At 43.1% G+C, this 20427-nt stretch overlaps 1 protein-coding gene across 1 annotated transcript in view; it reads right to left on the bottom strand.

The window, feature by feature from the left end:
- The window catches only part of si:dkey-246i14.3 (ephrin-A4), a 31067-nt gene extending 15244 nt beyond the window's left edge, over nucleotides 1-15823 (bottom strand). Inside the window, exon 1 of the mRNA XM_031299312.2 lies at nucleotides 15249-15823. Coding sequence (XP_031155172.1) covers nucleotides 15249-15361 — 113 coding nt within the window. The 5' untranslated portion in view covers nucleotides 15362-15823. The remainder of the gene's footprint in view (nucleotides 1-15248) is intronic.
- Nucleotides 15824-20427: the final 4604 nt, after the last annotated feature.

Genomic DNA, 20427 nt, shown 5'->3' with positions numbered 1-20427 from the left:
GTCAATCACAGCAGGCTGATCGCTACCTCTGGTCACTATGCTGACTGGGCACAGCACGCTGTGGTCACTGTGCCTTGGTTGGGCATAGCATGACACAGCTTCAGCCTCTATGGTGGGTGCTGTAGTAATACTTCTGGTGAAATGGGAGGGGTTTTGGTGCTCTCTAGGAGAAAGATTTTGTGAAAAGGTATTGTTTATTTTAGTTTTGGTGTCGCAGATGGGTGGGATTTACTGCATGATGAAAGATGAGTAGATGTGTCAGGTGAGTCATGGGTGTTTGTGTTTAGGGCCAAAATCTATTCATTTAAATGGAACTGCTGAGACTTAGTAAATCTCTGCAGAGCTTTTGTGTTTAATTCTAGTGAACTTTAACAGAAAATGTTGCACTGCTGAACAACTGCAAACTGTCTAGCTACTGCTAACCTTTAGGGGGAGGGAGAACCGGAGTAGCTTTGTTGCACCATGGAACTTTATACAACTCTGCTCTGCCAGACTATAAACTCTTCCATAAACTGCATTGTTTGCAGTTGGTTTAACTTATTTTCCATTAGCAACCAAGATAACTGGCCAGCAAGCTAGCTTGGTGGGCTATAGTGGCTATTTGCTACACCTCACCAGCCACAGTAGCTTGCCTACTAGCCCTGCTTACTATGTCACCAGCCTTTCAGCCCCACCTGTTTTGGGGAGACTTACTAATGATTTCTGCTGTGCCACTTTCTGGTGACATCCGGTAACTAAATCACAAAGAATTACGTGCAAACAACTTCTTCTCAACACAGGTCTGACTGGAGAGGGACTGAAGAAAAATTTACACACATAAACACCAATGAATTCTAATGTTGGCAGGTGAATAAGACCAGACTTCGGAAGCCTTTCATAGGGAAAGACAGTGCTGTACTGTGGGGAATAATTGATGGAAAGTGTGAGGGGAGTTCATGACAAAAAGAGCCCAAAGACAGTACAGGAGGAAAGGGGGAACAAAGCACAACTAAAGAGAGAGAGAGAGCATTCTTTCCTTGAGGTCTCCAAAGCTTCAGTGACCTCATGCTCCACAGGCTATCTTATCTTCAGAGGAAGACACAAAAAAAAGGAATCATACACCTGTAGTGCTTCACCCATGAGTCAGAGAACGAGAGGCAAAGAGAGAGACTTCATCTACTTGATATTGCACCATTTCCAAGAAACCTTTTCTGTTCCTCATTTCCTCACTGCTACTGGATCTTTCTCTGCACAGATGTAAAACATAGCAGAATCCCCCCACACACACACACACACCTCCTCGTTATGAGCTGTGCCCCCCTCCAGACAAAGCCATGCTGTTTTCCAGGCCCTAAACACCAATGTTGTGTCTAACCTGGTGCTTACTCCCCTCAACGCGCACAAACAAGGACTTCACCCCCTACCTATGACCATCTGGGGCCCCCCACCACCCCGCCTGCCCAGCTGGCCAGAAAAAAATCCTTTTACCACCCTCCTTCAACCTCACACTCTCAACACTCTACAGACCCCGCCTCTTTAAATTTGGTGTCATCAAACTGTGGCCAAAGATGGTGATCAACCGCCCCTCATCGAGAGGAAAGAGGGACTTAACGGGAACAAGCTGTTGCTCTTATCTGCTCTTTCCTGTTTGGTATGCCTACGTGAGTGTGTGTGTGTGTGTGTGTGTGTGTGTGTGTGTGTGTGTTTCCTTCAAGGTCAGCAGGAAGTGTTTCTCCCCGCTACACCAGACCTTATGCTTATTTTCTATGACTCCTAATCTCCAAATGTGGACGGTATGTTAACTTCCCTTCTTCTTTTTACTCTCTTCCTTCTCTAGCCACTTAAGTGTGTGGTTTTTCTTTCCATGCAAGTTCTGAGCACACACACACACACACACACACACACACACACACACACACACACACACACACACACACACACACACACACACACACAATATGCATTAAGATCTGATTGGTTTATGGCCTCTGCTAAACAATTCCCCAGGGGGAAGCCCTGTACCATCAGAAAAAACCTAATGCCTCTGCCCTCATAAGGGTAAAAGGATAAGAGCACACACACATTGCACAGCATCATATTAATATGAATTTGGTGCATAAGCGATGGCCATGAGTGTATGTGTATAGCCTAGATGAAGTGATTGGTTGCACCTTTCTTGCCCTGCAGGCTCCATTAAATGACCAGGAGAAACTGGGCATTCAAACTGTGTGGATCAGCAGGCTGCCTCCTGGACCCACAAACGGACACACCTGCTGCTTCAGGCCCTGAGGGATTCTCTGCCTCAGGTAAAGACGGACCCTATTTTCTGCCTGTTACGGCATAGGTCCTCCTCTGTGTGTGTATGTGTGTCCATTCTGTGGGACTCAGCAGCACAACAGGATGCATAGCTACGGCCGTCAAGAGCTGAGGAAAATTGCATGATCCGGGCCCACAGGACCAATCAGTATGGAAACCAATCCATCGGAACCATTTTGATACGGCTGCAGGTCTGCAGAAACCATCATCCCCCTTTGTGGCAGAGCTCTGTCATGCATAGGCACCGCTCTCCATGTGTGGTCTAGTCTGATCCTAAAATAAGCTTTCCAGCGACTTTTCTGGAGGTATGAAATTACTGTCCACAATATAAATGGACAAGAGTGCAGACACACAGTCTATGGCTCGTTTTTCTTTTCGCCCAAAAACGACCAAAAACACTGTAAATGTTGCCTCACTCACTATGCCCTCCCGCAGCTTTAAGTGTTCTGACTTGAGTCCCTCACCTGCTCTGTATGGAGGTGGCCACACTCGTAAGGAGTGTGAGGGGAAAAAAGGGCACAAGAAGAAGAGTTTCAGCTCTCACGCAGAGAAGAGTGACGGGGAAAGCGTGCGGCAAAAGAAATGCGCATGGGCGAGAGCAGAGTGCACGTAAGGCGTGCGGTGTGCGAGGGGGTAAATAAGGTCAGACGTGCCGTTGCCAGGACAACAACCAATCCCAAACTGGGATTGGTGCCAAGCCAATGCCCCACCCATCCATCCTTCGCTCCATCCGTCTTTTTTTCTGCATCCCTCTGTCGGACAGCCTAAACCTCAGAGTAATGAGTGCTCTCCATGTTCCTGCAGTCTAAATGGAGCTGCAGTGTAAATACAGGGCTGATCTGTACAGGTGCCAGGCTCGGATACATAAACCTGAATATAGCTACAGTACCTCACCGCTCAGACACTGACAGGATGGACAGAAGAAGACAGGGACAGCGATGATGGGTGGACACAAAAAGCCATGATTCAAACTATTTATGAAATCTATCAAAGTGTATTGCTACAACGTGGCAGCTGGGCTGATCCACTGTGTCAACATCATTTGTCTCATGTTTATGTTCCAACTTTGCTGTTTGGGCCCTTCAGTTTTGCACACAGTGTCAGAGCAGATAAGTCTAGCTAAATAAAGAGTGTTGATAAATGAATGTTTACTTTGAAGTAAATAACACACAAAGGTCGGTCATATTGGGTTCATGCCAAAGTGGCAGGTGGTGTATAGCTGAGAGGGAACTGGGCGATCTTTTTTCTAATGATTTAAAAAAAAAAATAGGCTACAATGAATATTTCATTACAAAAACCAGACAATTTATACATACTGATGTCAATCATATACTGTTTCTGTTGGTTTAAAGCTGAAACACTGCTAACAGAATTATTATTCTGTCGACAGAAAACAAAAATTCTCCAGTTACTGCCACTCAAATATGAAGATTTTCAGCTTTTCTCCGTTAAATCTCATTATACTGTCGATTGAATATCTTAGGGATTTAAGCTGATAAAATGTTACGATAATTAAATTATAAAAACTTAAACTTAACTTATACTTAACTTATCTTGGGCTTTGGGAAAATGTTCACCATTTTAAATACTATAATAAAAATGAGTTTCAACCCTACATACTCTGATCCTCTTTTTAGTGTAGCTTGTTTGTCTTTGTATCTTGTTGAGAGTTTTGAGGGTTTTTTTTATGATGTTGGTGGTTTTAAGATGATTTGACCACTTTGCAGCTGTCAGTTGCTTTACAAACTCATACTAAAGTGCGGCTTGCCAGACTTCTTTTATACGCAACAAATGTGCTAATTGGCATTCAACCAAATACGACCCATATTTGTAGCAGTGTTTGTAATAATGATACATTAAGTGCTTTTTCCATGAGACACATAATACAGCACCTAATAAACTGTTTTAATATAACCCTTTATAGTTTTGTCTCAATTTCTTAAAAATATTATTATATGTTCTTTTCCTTTTTTTCCTACAGAGTCCCCTCGTCTTAGCAGTATACATTCTACACCCTCATCTATTATATTAACTATACTTAACTACACTTATCTGTGTCTCAGGTCTGTCAGCAGGGCCCACCTGTGTAAGTGGGTTAAGGAGGACATGCGAGCAACACCCCTTAAACACAAACACACACACACACACACACACAATAGTGAAAAGGGCGTTCGCAAAGCAAATACACTCAGCCAATTAATCAGACTTGGCTTTGAAAATCCATCATTTAATAAGTGGGTCAAACTTCTGATGCCGTAGACACTCTTTCCCATTCTTGCACTCTGTTTTTGTCTCTCTCCATGATGTGAAGGTCAATGCTGGATAGGCAACATAGACTATTCATCCCAGGTGTGTATTCCCTCTCGCTTTCTCTCTGTGTCTGATTATTTGCTGGTTGTTAGTGGAGGAATGGCCAGTTAGCAAGTCTTGAGCTGTCCTTCAGTCAGTCAGACACACACACACGTCAAGAAAACTTGCCCTAATATAGCTAACATGGCTGAATTATTTAAACAGAGGGAAGAAAAAGATGGAGAGAAAGAGATTGGAGAGGCACAAGAGTTAAGGAGTAAATAGGGTAAGCTGGCCGCTTCCCGTCCCTCTGACTCCTGCTGAAACTATTTAAAAACTTATATACTTGGTTTCACTCCCATCTGCTTTCTTTCACCCCATCTTCAGCAGGTCTTATTTCCTCCCCCTGTCAGCGTACCTACACCTTCTCGACCTCTCCTCCCTCCACTGCTTCTTCCACCACCATTTCACCCACTTCGCCCTCCCCTCTCCGTCTTTCTCTCTGTTTATCTAAGCACTTTCACGGTCACTGCTTTGGAATCCCAGGAGTCTAAACTGGCCCCCCCTCCCTCGCAGCCTATCCATGCTTCTCTCTCCCTCTCCATCTTTCTCCGTCACAACGGTTAAGATTCATATCGCTCTGTGCATTGGGGGCATGGAAGGTCCCCCATATCCCCCTCAAGGCAGCCAGCTTTGTCCTGTTCTAGTCACGCACAGCCACCCACCCACCCACCCACCCGGCCCCGCACTCACACACATGAACAAGTATTTGGACCAGAGGTAGGACACTCACACTGATGCCTAATAACAATCAGCTCAAAAAAAGACTAGAAATAACATTATTGAAACATTTTAACAAAATCTGTCCACTGACTTCAAGGCTACGGAACGTGTTATTTATGAAATCAATACAGCATAATCAGCTCCACTACATTAGCTTATCCATTGCTTTGCAGTGTGTGAAATTAAATTCATGCTTTCAACATTTGGGCTTCTATAACTGGCCGCCATTCTCTGCCTCAAGGCCGGAAGCTCCTGAATTTCTTAGAAAGGCCAGTTAAGTTTCACAACACCGATGAAGGGTTTAGACACAATAAGAGGAAAGGGGAGGGGGTAGAGGAGGAAGTGGTGAGGGTCAAGAGGAGAGGTGCAGATGGCGGTCTGACATAGTGCTAACAACAACCTTACAGTGGACTGGGATTAAATGATTAATTTGGGATTAAAGATGACTGGCCACTACTTTAAGTAATGAATCACAAAGACCCGAAAGATTGACACACACGAGGTACAGTGCGGGAGAGGGTTTTTTCTTCATAGGAACACAAAGGCCACTGTAAATCAGTTGCAAAGTAAGCAAAATACCACAAAAACCCCACTTGTTAAGATATTCAGTATCTACCTTTGATGAAGAACAACACCGCTCCGAACAATTTGCTGTTCTGAAAAGAAATCCATCAGGGAACCTCCGTAAATGTAAAAAATGTAGTGAGTAAGGCATTTTTTGACTTCCATGACTAGGCATTTGTCAATGGGTATATTTTGGGGGACACAGATTAATTCCACAATCATAAAACATGCAGCGTTTCCAGTGTTTTGAGAAGCACGCTGTGTACAAGAACTCCATTTCCAACTGAATAGGAGAGCAATGAGATTCATGAGTTCTCCTGCTACAAGGCCACAGCTATGGAGATTTGGGACAAGGCTATTTACCCCTCTTCCATTCAGCACAACAGCACCACCACTACTCTGGATGCTCTCAGACTGTGAATTACAGCCATCTGATCAATTCTGATGAATATAACAAAACATACTTTTGGACATTGGCAAAGAGCCATTCATCAAAAAATGAAATCATTAAATGAATATTTAAAAAATAAACTTAAACACAATTTAATCAACTTAGCCACAAGGAAAGGTAGGTTTACTGTTTGTACAGAACGTCCCTACTCTGCATACTAACGTGTCAGCAGCCTGTCAGTGTAGTAGATGGTACGAGCTACCTTAGCATTCCACAAAAGCAATAGCATATGCGCCATACTGCGCTCATCTAGCTGCACAACTGCAGGTTGATCAAAGAACTAATTCAAAAAAAAAAGTCCACAGTCCTTGAACTCATAAATAAAAGATTTGATTGGAACAAAATGTTGAAGAAAAAAAAAAAGAGGAGGAAGGGCAGAAAAAACAACAAGGAAGCAGAGAGAAAAAAATAGCAGTCAAGAGTACCAGGAGACAGAATCAAGCTGCACATTACTGCACACCCGGAGATCATGTGGTACTGGTTATTGCTACAAAAATAACATCCAAATATGCTGGCACACACTCGCACGCAAAAACCATATCTTATCATCTTACTGTAAGCCTAAGAAAAATCTGTGCGCAGGCATGTTTGAAAAAGCATATGATACCACATACCATTCATATTTTGTACTTTTTACTAGGGTAAAGAGACTCTACTGTAATTTTTATAACATGCATTACACACACACAATATGCTTAGTCAACACACACACACACACACACACACACACACACACACACACACACACACACACACACACACACACCAGACAGCAGTGTCAGTTCTAAATGGGTGTGATTCCTACTCGGGCTCTCCCCAGAGTCCGAGCAGCCGTGTGCGAGTGTGTATGCAGGCAGGGCGATGGTACTATTGGTAGAGTGTGTGTGTGTCTTTGTACCACACCTGTATACGAGTCTGCGTCACAAAGCGTGCGCGTGTGTGAGCCCCTGTGTGTGTGTTGGTATGGAGGGAGGGGAGGAGAGGAGGGGGGGGGGGGGTTGCTTCTCACGCCTGCTTGTGACAGTGATAGTAATTCCTGCTGACATCCTTTCTTCCATCTCTCCCTCTCTCCCTCTCACCTCATCCCTCCATCCCTTGGGGCCTTCCCGAATGGTTTAGGGAGTGGAAATCTGTTGACTCTTTCCTTACCATCTTTTCCTTAACGCATTCTCCATCCCTCGCTCCCACCACTGCAGGACTAATGTTTTTACAATCTCTGGGGGCTGAGGAGAAAAAGGAAGCAGAGAGGGAGTGTGTATATTCATATGTGGTGTGTTTGTGTGTGTTTGTGGTATGTGTATGCCAGCCCAAAAAGAAACAAAGAAGAGGAATGTGTGTGTGTGTGTGTGTGTGTGTGTGTGTGTGTGTGTGTGTGTGTGTGTGTGTGTGTTTCACATCACTGGGGGCTGGAAAGTAGGCAGTGCTGCCATACTTCTGGGAGGCAATGGCAAAATAATATTAGTCTTTGTTCCACCATGGAAAAGTCTCCCAAAAATCATACAGTAGATTCAAAATATCATCACATTTGTCATCTCCTCTGGAAATCACAAAGCACAGGATGAAAGGTGTTTTTTTTTTAGAAACTGGGAATATAGCTGACAGAAAGTGTTATTTGAAGCTCTTTTAGTAAGTATTTTTATGTAAGTGTCTCTTTATTGTGTCTAGATAAAGTGGAATGGAGCTGTGCTTTCTAGCAGGTTTATTAGTCCATAAAGCTTGTTCTGGTGTGAAGACGGTCTCTTCTATCTCTACTCTACGGCTTCTGGATGCACACCATCTCAAGTCAAGACACACTGTGCTGCAGCGAGCAAATGACATTGCAACCTACATGCTAGCTCACAAGAAAGGAGGATTTATAAGAAGAGATAATTAATACATACTAAATCAATAAATAGAATCTGCATGATTGATTACATTTAAAAGCAAAATGCTTTTTATTCTTCATAATGCTTTTCCATTGCAGAATGCCAACTCCCATTATTGTTATTATAGAGGTACGTCATGCACATTTACAATAACACAATAAGAACAATACTTTTTCAACACCAAATCTTAGAACTTACTTCTCTATAGTTTTTACATTGAAACAATTGTGAAAAGAAAACACGTTCCTTGAGTTGTTACCCACTGACATACTGCATCAGAAATGCATATTAAACACGTCTAAAATTGTACAAGTATGTCATTCACATGGACACCTACTTTAGCACCATGTCCAAATTTGTGGCTTGTAAAACACTAATCACATTTTCAAAGATTTATGACAACATTTTTGAGGGTTTTGCTTAAAAAAAAAGGTAGAAAATTGATGTTCTTTTCTTCCTGGCTGCCAACGGCAGGACTCATGTAGTGACCAAAACTGAAGTAATTAATACCGGAAGACCTGTATCAATATTCATCATAAGTTCATATAAACAAAAGAATTAACTGTGTTTCTTCACAGGATTCATTAGGTTTGTTGAGTAAAATAGACATTGGCATGTCTCTCTGTTCTTGGAGATAAAGGAAAACTGCAGCAACTATTGGTTGAGCACCTTTGAAGACTTGCGGTATGATGGCATGTCTCAGTGTCCTCCTGGCAGCGAGGACCCTGTATGGTACAACAATCCACGTTCCTGCTACAGCCTTTTGCTCTGCCTGGGTCAATACTAATTCAATTTCTGTCTCAGGGAATTCCCAGGTTGCCTCTTGGCAGGATTTCTGAGCTGAGTGGAAGAGCATTGTGTGAGGTTATATGTACTTGAGAGTGTGTGTGTCTGCCTGTCTTGTGTGCATGTGTGTGTGTGTGTGTGTGTGTGTGTGTGTGTGTGTGTGTGTGTGTGTGTGTGTGTGTGTGTAATTCAAAAATGCACGTACTGGCTAAACAACCAGCAGATTGTGTGATTTTGGTCAAGCTTAAGTCAACAGTGTTTCCCACATTTTGAGTTTACATATTCTCACGCCACAATTTAATTGCTGTTTTGTATGTCACAGAAATACACAGTTGGCCTGACATCTACAACAATGCCAGGTCATTGTGTGCCATGAATGAATGAATGATTGAATGAATGCGCTCCCACTCTGTGCTCACCAACAGCGCTTAACCACCATAACCTCCCTCTTCACACCCATACAGCACAGCAGCCATTTTGTGCCAAAGCCAGGCTTTGCTGTGCCAACCGAGCGGCAGACATCGCTGAACCTCATTTCATTCCACAGCTGTTCCACGCCAATGGAAACCTTTCTACAATGCAACTTATTACAGCTTAATGCAACCTAATATTGATGTATGTGTGTACACAGAGAAACAGGGCAGCATAGGGAGAGAAATTGGGAAAGAGATGGGTCCATATGCAGTCTGGTGATAATGCGAGGAGCCGGCGATAATATCTGGGTGTTAAATTGGTATCGATTGACTAAATATCCTGACCAGGAGGAGAGAGCCGCCGTCCTTTCATGCTTGTACACAATGTCTGCTCCGACGGCTCCAAGCCACACTGTGACTATCTGATCCATTTAAATACAGACATCCTCACCGCTAGGCCTCTGCCTAAACCTCATTTTCAACACAGTGTGCTTGAATCTTCCTCTGTGTGTGCGTGTGTGTGTGTGTGTGTGTGTGTGTGTGTGTGTGTGTGTGTGTGTGTGTGTGTGTGTGTGTGTGTGTGTGTGTGCTTTCAATTCAGTTGCAAAGATTATTTTTGTTGTGCAACTTTTATGTTGGTTTCACTCTTGGGTATAACATAACAAAATATGTTATATATATAAAAATGGAGGATTACTGATTTCACACAGATATACACAGTTAGTAGTCACCAGTAAAGATTCACTTGACACAAAGTGATCCCACGTGACACTTTAGAGCAAAAAAAACGTGGCTGCACAATACTCTTATCTGCACGCCCCACCTTTAAAAAACTAAGCATCCAAAGGCAATAACATGCCTTTTCCCTCCAACACTTTAGTCACACCTAAAATCAACTAACAAGTGGAAACAAAACAATGACCTATTTAGACGGGACGCCGGCACAGCGGTTGGTAAATGTTCCCACAGCTGCTCACCGCTGGCCGGAATTGAGAGTTTTTCCATTCAAAGCCACTTTCACTACTTGCTGTGAACAGAAGAGAAATCTCGGAAACTAGTAAAAAACACAAATCATGTGCGAGATCACAAATGAATCAAAACATATGTGTGCTTTAATAAGGCTGGGCATCCTGGTGCATTTCTGGGTTTTGTTTTTCCAGAACACACACACACACACACACACACACACACAGATGAAGAAGTTTAAATGTACACAAAGTTAACTCATCCACAGTTCACCTCCAGATAATACACTCAATACCACAAACAGACAAACAAAGCACATTTACAGAGACAGATAAGGTACACAATCAGACTAACAAACACAACTCTGGAGCTACACAGAGCACAGCAGCGAGTGAGACAATAGGCATTGACACAGAAAGACAGAAAAGGAGGGAGATATTGATACAGTTAGATGACAGATGAGGGGAGAGAGAGAGAGAGAGAGAGAGAGAGAGAGAGAGAGAGAGAGAGAGAGAGAGAGAGAGAGAGAGAGAGAGAGAGAGAGAGAGAGAGAGAGAGAGTTTTGTTAGCAGGACAGGGAATAAAGTGGTAATTACCTCACTGTGGGTTTGTTGATTATAGTTCAGCCAGGTTCTCCATGTTAATCATTTACCAGGGGAAGACAGAGATTAGTACAGAGACAGACACAGTGAGGAGAGATAGCAGGCAGTACGAGAAATACAGTCATTTGCACGCACACCACTCACACACACACAATATAAAAAAAAGAAATTAAAAAAAATCTAGAAGTGCAATCATCTCCTCTGACAAGACACAATTACAAGCACTGTCATGTCTGCTCGTCCACAGATCAGATGTGTGTGTGTGAGAAGGTATGGTATGCAGAATGTGATTTACTTTGGTATTTAAACTAGATCCTTCATGAGTGCACACAAAAGGGAAATGATGCATAAACAGAGCAGAAATTACACAGAAGACTTATGAGGGCTGCTTTCAATAAAGATACAGAAAACCAATACAAATATTCATCTCCTCACGCACCGTTTAAACATGCTTCACTGGCTTAGAGCTCGCCCTGAGCTTTTGTCAGAATAGGGGAGAGAGACACAGACAGGAGGAAAGAGAGAGAGAGAGTGAGAGAGAGAGCGAGAGTTCAGAGGGGTCTGGTGTTGTAAATGCTTTAAGGTCTGTGTCTAAACTTGCAGAGTGACTTCCAGTGTGAGCAAGAGATAAGGATACAGGTAAGAAAAAATGGTTATAATATTACTGTATTGCCGTATCTCTCTATGTAAAGGGTAAAACACTTTACCTCCAATTGAAACCCAGCTAATCCAATGCTCTGCTGGAAAGTAAAGACGAGGAGTCTGGAAACAAGAGTTTGAGCTGTGATCTAGAGAAACTGTTGCAACAAGTTTTTCCTCCGACCTGCCATGTCGGATAAGAGGGCAAGCAATAGTAGAGGCGTGAGCCAAGACCAAGGGTAAGTCAGAGGACAGGGAAATGGACTAGCTCATGTATGGCTCTGGTTTGGGTGACATTTATTCTTGTTATAGATGTATGAACAGCTCATTTATAGATGGCAAAAGCCTCCTTCAAACCATATTTTGCAACAACAAAAAGGGAATTCAATCCTTAAAGTTTTGGTACTCTGAGTAAACTTCCTGACAGATCCTGAGTGAATTTATGAAGATGAATGTAGCACAAAAGGCAGACATTTTTGTATCAGCAAATAGGCTGGTCAACAGCTTTTAAAGCACACCATGGCACAGAGGAGGGGGCTGAATACGCCAATAAACTAGTCTGAGCTTGCTACACAGGGGACAACTGAGGTATACTGTCAGCAGACTCAAGCTTAGAACACCGTGGTTATATTTTACCAACCTTTTAACTGCTCTAGGAAGTACAAGATAATTTCTCCTCTAATAAAGAACTATCGCTCTGAGAGAAACACCATGATAAAACCAAGAACGCTCGTAAACGCTGTTCACAAAATCATAAAAGAGGCCAGGGTATCTTGATTCCTTGATGTTCGACGCTGACCCTGCAGTCAGTCTATCACTTCCATTTCAGAGCTCCATTTTTCAATCTGGAGGGGGCTAAATGTGTGCTAGTTAAAGTGCTTCGCAGAGCCTTTGTTACACTCACATTAGCCAGCGAAGAGCAGAGCAACAAAGCCCTTCAGTCTCCACTTCACTGCCCCAGCTTCATTAAAATCATAAATCTAGATGTCGAAGTAAAGGTGATGGCCAGAGAATGTCTTCTGTCATCTGTATTATAGAGGGGCCTGTTTGCTCGCCAGCTACAGTTATGTTATATATGAGCCAAGCATTAATGTAATGTCTGTAGGCTAACGGCAGCTAGCTCCTCTTGAGTTGTTTTTCCAGTGAATTTCCTACATCAACAATACATCCATCCATCCATCTTCAACCGCTTATCAGGGGTCAGGTAGTGGGGGCAGAAGCTCCAGCAGTTCACAAACAACAAATTCTGCCAATATGTTCCAATAAATTTAAGATGTATTTAAAATCTTTATTAATTGATTTTGGAAACACAACATCGACATATTAGCTTGTAAAGTTGTGGTGTTAGCAAACACATGCCTATTTACAGACCTAGCAGACACAGACCAACATTAGCATTTCAAGATTTTGGCAAGCTGGGGAATGTACAGTATAAGTCCAAACTTCACTCACCAATATTTGCCCTGTTTTGTTCTTCACCAACTTCTGAGAGAAATATCTGGCTCTTTAGCAGCTAAATGCTCTAGTAGCTCCTAACTGCCGTTTGGTGATGACCAAGTAGCTTAAAGTGGCTTTATCAGAGCTATTTCGCTATAAGCAACTGTGATGAAAGCAGTGAAACTGAATGAAAACAGTGCTTGGCTCTTAAACTAAAGCAATGAGCTGAAAGATGCTAAAACGCTCCGTGGAGCTAAAAGGGAACTCTCCGTGTGGTCATCATTATGAAAGACTCCTTTTACATTACATATAGTCATCTGGTCTATTTTTAATATAACAATACTGATTGGAGCTGCTTTAAGAAATGAGCCAGCAGCTCAACACTTAAGAATATAATAATAGCTGAACTATGACAACATTGTGGACAAATAAACAACAAATCCAAATGTGGTTATTTTGTGATCTAGAGTCCCTGTGTAGCATGAGTGCAGTCCTGGACCCTACAGTGCAGCGTCATGCCAACAAAAGCATCTCTCTTCAGTCCCAATGCTCCTTTTCCATTGCCAGGCTGCATTTAAAGGCCTCTGGACAACCTGGCTGGCTGGTAGCTAATAGAAAATATGGTATGGGAAAATGACTGAAGCTCAACTAATCACACCGGCAATATCCATCACTGGGCAGGAGTGAGTCATGAGAGATAAAGGGGGTGAAGGAGGAGGAGGGGGGAGTGCAGACGAAAAAATGAAAAGGAGAGTGGGATGTAACAAGGGAGGTAATGAAGAGTGAGGAGAGGAGAGGAGGAGAGAGAAAGAGAGTCCTAGCAGTACACCCAGGGGATTCTGGACCGGGTGCAACATCACGGCTCCGCTGATAGCTTTGTGATTGGGTGGTGTTGCTGATGAGAGTGATTCTCTGCCACAGTGGGTTTCCCTCCGCCGTGATGCTGATGGCATTGTGATTGTGTGGTGTTGCAGCCAACTGTGTGGCCCTGCCACAGACTGCGACCATTCATGCCTGAATCCCTGGGGAACAAGAAGGTGCTTCCTAATCCTCACAGTCTTCCTCCCCACCACATTTCTGTTGGAACCCAATTACAGGACTGGGTTTTACCCGCCTGGACACACTGGACACAACCTTGGCTGACTCAGTACAGGATGATCTGACAAAGGAGCCCTTGGGGAAATTATCTGTCTCAGGAGTCATATCTCTGTACATTTGTGCATCCACAAATGTAAAATACACGACAAAACAGTCACTGAAAAAGTGGTCTCTGTGGCCAACGGCTATTAGCTAAAAAGGTCATTCATCTGAAAGAGTGTTTGGGGAATCAGGCCTTACGGAGAGCGAGAGTCTCTAAATAGGCGGGTGAGAAAGCATGTTATTTTGGGCAGTAACCCTACTGGCCCTGCAGGTCTCCCACCTCAACCCTTCAATTATCCAGACTGGAACACCTGGATCAGCAGGTGAGCCTCACTCTGCTTTGCTAATGGCCCCAATCAACTCTTTACTCACACAAACACACACACCTTCCCATTATCCAACTACATATTCGCTTATGCACAGCAGCACTTTAGACTTTAATATACACCTGTGTCCTCCGAATACTATCTAGGACACTATTTAGAACAAACACTTAGGAAGAAACCCTTACCTATGGCATTCTATAAGTAGAATAATAACTAACTCCAAAAGGCAGTGTACAGGTGAACGCCAGAGTTAGAGTGTAGTAATTATGATAAAGATAGCTGCAGGAAGAAGGTGAGATCAGGCCACTCTGGCTCCCCACCGTTTAGGGTTCTTCATTTAACTAAAATAGCTTATAGCTTTTAGCTTTTGGGTTAGTGCAGGTTTTAGGTAATCAAACCGGCTCCTCTTCAGTAGCCTACACAAGGATGTGATGTGCCGCATAGCAGAGATTCTTTAAACCAACACAACTCTGACTCATTTAATAGGAATTATTGTGGTCGTTGTGCAATAGCATGGCTGTGCAAGTTTAGACCAGCTCTATGCAAAGTAGGTCAAAATGAACCAAATTTTGCTCTTCATATTAAACCTTCATTTGGGCCGCAGTGAGATGGATCGCAGAGAACAATATTATTCTCATTTAGTAGCTAGGCTACTGGAAAGGAGCATCTTTCAGCGCACAGTGTTTTCTCACCTTGTGTTTGTAGAATTCCAATACACGATGTGTCTTTTGGCCACAGCAGCTGAGATCAAGTTAAAGAAGAAAATCGTGGCTTTCCAAGCAGGCAGAGCTCCCGGTGTCCCCATCCTGGCGGCTGCGGGGGCCGCGGAGAGGCTCTGCACCGGCGGGGAGTGGCGTGCAAATCAGGTGAGGAGACCCGGCCGAGAGGGGAGCTCGGTGAAAAACTTCCCCAAGCAAGCTTCAACAACTCATGAACAAACGTCTACGTTATGTGCTGCTGCAGTTTCGCCTGATGCATTAAGGTAAACTGATTAAAGTCGCTCAACCCCCCCACCCCCCCACAAAAAAACAGGTTAAATCACAGGCTGAAGAGTGGGAGGTGTGCACTTCCACAGGGAAACGTTCTTGGGAGTTTCTCCGTAGCCCGCATGGTGGCTTTGAACTCTTGATGTCTTTCCTGAAAAGTAATAAAAGATAGGCCTACTAAACCTGAGATTAAAGGTCGTTAACAGGATATCAATTGAAAATGCCAGCTGGTTTGGCAGCAACAGGCTGAGCGGAGCGCTGGAAGGGCGGATCCGCTGAGCTGAGGGCGGTGCCGGGGAAACTTTGGGCCAATCAGTGGACTAGGGTGTGGTGATGTAGCCTATGATACTATGTAGTGCAAGGTCAAATCCTTGAGAGGTGCGCCGACTGGTGTGGGGAAACAGTCTGTCACAGTTCCAGTTTTGGGACCCTCTGTCTTCTTTTCTCCCCCCTGACATGAGTCATGACTCACCTGGAGCTGAATAGTTAAACCTATGTCATGTAGTGTGACAAGACACAACTTAGAGATAGCTGTCAGACCGTGTTGACACAGCACACGTCTATCATTACATACACATTGCACATATGCACACACACACACACACACACACACACACACACACACACACACACACACATTTGAATGCTTTTATTTGGATCTACAAGGCATCGCAAGAACATACAAGATCCAAATACTATGAGAAGTGTTATTGATAAGGTGACAGATCTACATGGACACATACTTTACAAGTCTTTCATTCTCAACACATTAAGGGTAAACAAAACATCTTCGTCTCCATATCTGCATGCTCCCTATGATGGCTGAAACAGAGCAAAATTTTGCAAGTCTTTTTGCCTCCTTTTTTTGCAGCCCCCCTAGCTGCATCCCCCTGACCACATTCTTATGGACATGTCCCAGACTGTAAATCCTTCTGGTCCGGAGCGCGTCTTTAAACGCGCTCTTTACTGTTGTTATAAGACACATTGTCAAAAGTACTAGCCAAAAGTCAGCCATATCAAAATACACTTCTCTGCATCAACGGGTGTTGCTGTTAAAGAATCATACAGGTTTACACTCCGGTGCTGCCGTGCACCACCTGTGACCTGCCGCCATCTTGGACACACACACACATACACACACACACACACACACACACACGCACGCATTGTTTTCCTGACAGAGATGAAGAAGCTTAAATGTACACAAAGTTAACTCATCCACAGTTTACCTCCAGATAATACACTCAATACCACAAACAGACAAACAAAGCACATTTACAGAGACAGATAAGGTACACAATCAGACTAACAAACACAACTCTGGATCTACACAGAGCACAGCAGCAAGTGAGACAATAGGCATTGACACAGAAAGACAGAAAAGGAGGGAGATATATAGATATATATATATATATAGAGAGAGAGAGAGAGAGAGAGAGAGAGAGAGAGAGAGAGAGAGAGAGAGAGAGAGAGAGAAAGAGAGTGTGTGTGTGTGTGTGTGTGTGTGTGTGTGTGTGTGTGTGCGTGCGCGCACGTGCGTGCTGATAAGTACAACTGGTTGTTGTCAGCCGCCCCAGGGGAGGGTGTTGTGACAGTAATCACTACGCCTCCATGGGCGAAAGCCACTGGTGGTCCTCTCTAATTATCTGATTCTCTTAAATTTGTGTGTGTGTGTGTGTGTGTGTGTGTGTGTGTGTGTGTGTGTGTGTGTGTGTGTGAGATTACTATTGTTCCATCACTCATCCAGACAAAGTTACAATGATAGCTTTTTGTTACTAGCTGCAACTGCACGTTTGGCTATTTCCTTCCTGCAGGACCCCCTCCCTTCTCTGGCTTTCTCTATCTTTTATCCTGTGTGTGTATGTGTGTGTGTGTGTGTGTGTGGTAAGTGTAGGCTACATGTGCATGTGGCACTAGGACTCATTAGCTCACTTCCTGGAGGTCCTGATCATTAATTTCCCATGATGCCTCAGTGCTCCTGTGTGGCTAATTTGTCCCTAGTGAGCCAGCGCTCCCTCAGCAATAGTGGAGTGGGCTAGGGAGGAGTAACTCACTCTGCAGGAATCTCTCTCGCTCTCGTTTTGATTGATCTATAGGACCAGACAGAGCTAACACATTTTGCAAGAGTGCCAGAGGTTAATACTGCTTTGTGAAAATTCATTTCATTCTCCTCCTTTTGCTCTGAAAAACTTTCTAACTTTCAATTTGGAGTTGTCTTCAGAACAGAACAGTTTATGTATTCAGTGGCCCTGCAGCTAATTCTTTTGTCTCAGACTATAAATTGACCAGTTTCCCCCTTGACTCAGATTAGATTGGAGAGAAAAGTGGTCTCATTTACCTCATGGGAGCACCAATTGAAATCTACAGTTATTTTGCACTAAATTGAGAGCCGTGTTGATTGCGAAGCCGAGGGATTTTGCACGTACTAATGGCCGCTTTAACTAAACAGGCAGAAAAAGAAATCGTAGCACTAACTTTACAGCTTCTCTTCACCCTCAAACCTTCTCTGTCTCCTCCTCCTCTTTAATGTTTCAATTCCTGTGTGTCTGCTATTCATCATTATCAGCACTCTTTCCAAAATCTTTACCCTCTTTTTTCTTCAATCTCTATCTATCATCCGTCCTAATCTTCCCTCTCATTGATCTTCTCATTACTGGTCAATATGTTTTTTTCCACCACATCTCCCAACACAGTTTATCTCAGCAAACATTTTCTGTTATCCCATAGAGTTTGTCCTTTACTCCGCTATTCATGTAAGATTCCTTTGACCCTAATTCGTATTTCTCTATTGCATTGGTTATCTATGACTAAATATGCAACAATTTATACAACATATTTATACATGTTTAGTTTGTCTAAAAACATCTGAAACGCTAAGTCAGGACTGTGGGTGTTTGATCAGATTTGATTGGCAGTTGCCTGGCAACAGAAGCAAACAGCCCCACAACTGTCATCACGTTTTTATTAAAATATTCCTAAACTTTAATTGGTGCACACAAGAATGTGACATTACAGAACATTTCTTGTGAAATAGCCAAAACTGTTCTTTGGCAGGAAATTGTGTGTTTACATAAGACCTCACACCTCAAGAGGAAATAGTTTTCCAGGGCCTTTTGAACCAACTTGGATCAAGCTAAAGATGATTCACGAATATGTCAACTTGAAGTCCAAGCCTATATTGATTTTCATGTTGAAAGTTAGAAATCCCTGTCATTGCTGCAGGTGTGAACTAGTTTTAAGTGTCATTTGTATTAGTTTGTGTGCATATTTTCAAGACTGTTTGTGTAATAAAATCTGGGTGAAGAGGTTTAAGAAGTGGTCAGCTGTTTTTTTGTCCATGTGCATGCACAGATACAGAAGGTGACAAACATAAGAAAAGACCAAAAAGAAAATAAGCATCCTAGTAAGGTGTTGGGCTCCCACAAGCCTCCAGAACGACTTCAATGATTGAGGAATGAACACCATTCTCCCATAAGATTCCCTCAATTGGTGTTTTGATGATGGTGGTGTGCTGTCTAATGTGTCGGCCCAAAAATCTCCCATAGGTGTTCAGTTGGGTTGAGATCTGGTGCAAAGGCCATATCACACGATTCATATCATTTTTATATTCATTAAACTATTCAGTGACCCCTTCAAGTGCCCTGTATGGAATAATGTGCATTCAGTGGCTCATTTATTCAGGTTTGTCACCCATTTGACATTTTTTAATTGAATTATCACCTATTATTTTATGTCATATGCCAAAGGAATTTTCAGAATTCGAGGGGAATATTCTGTTAGGCCCCTTTGCATCTTTTCCTTTTCCTGCTGTTCCTCCTCTCTCACTCTCCTCATCATCTTTCCCTCTTCTCTCTCTCTCTCTCTTTTGTACAGTAGTGTCAGTAGCCTCTTAATCCTGTTATCTCCACATATACAGGCTGACACCAAGCCACTCGCCAGAGCTGTAATCAACTACCCTACACACACACACACACACACACACACACACTTGCTTTTTCTTAAACACTCACACAGCATGAACACACTCCTCTCCCTATATCACTCTGTCTCTCTTTCTTTCACACACACGGAGTGGGACTGGCCCCATTCTCCGTCTCCTCTGTAATCCCGCTATTTTTGCTCTCTTACTATTTTGATCGGCCATATGCCTGCATGTTTTATGCACATCTAGGCCTGTCTATCACACATCATTCGAGAACTAGTGCTTCCCATAAGATATCTTGTCTCCGCCTGTCACTCTCCCCTCTCCTCACTTTTACTCTACTTTCTTCTTCTTTTCCTGAATTTCATTCTGTGGTCCCTGTAACATTAATAATTATCTGCACTTAATCAGAGAGTTGTTAATTTCTTTTATTTGGCTTAATGATCAGCCAAGATTATTAAGTTATTTTGATCTCACTGCCCCAAAACACTCACTTACAAAAGAAGCCTTTTCATAACTTTCTCTTTTCCTTTATCTTTGCCATTTTGTACTTTCTGGAGCTGCTAATTTTCCCTGCCTTTCCTCTGCACGCCTACTACACTTAACCATGCCAATTTTATGTCATCACATTACTTGTGTGTATTTTTCATCTTCACCTTTTCCTTTTTGTAAAAGTACATTGTGTGCGGCTTTTTTCTTGTGTGTACCGCCACTATTTTCCTCCCCTTCTCTCGCTGCGTCTCAGTTCCGTAATTGCAGCTCTGGACTCAAGCAGCGATGGTAAATGCTTTTCTATTCCCCTCTCTCCATCACTCCCCCTCAATCTCCATCTTTCTCTTTTTCTCACCAAGCAAATTACATCTTGGTTACTATAGAGACGTGTTTATTGAATGCTTTTCGTCGCAGTTTCTCACTTCCCCCCTTAGCCCCTTTGCCTTTTCGTCCTCTCTTTTTTCCTCAGCT

The sequence above is a fragment of the Sander lucioperca genome, chromosome 10 (assembly GCF_008315115.2).
Source record: "Sander lucioperca isolate FBNREF2018 chromosome 10, SLUC_FBN_1.2, whole genome shotgun sequence".
NCBI classification, from domain to species: Eukaryota; Metazoa; Chordata; class Actinopteri; order Perciformes; family Percidae; genus Sander; species Sander lucioperca.
The sequence above is the reverse complement of the archived record's forward strand: the minus strand, read 5'-3'. Positions and strand labels throughout refer to the sequence as shown.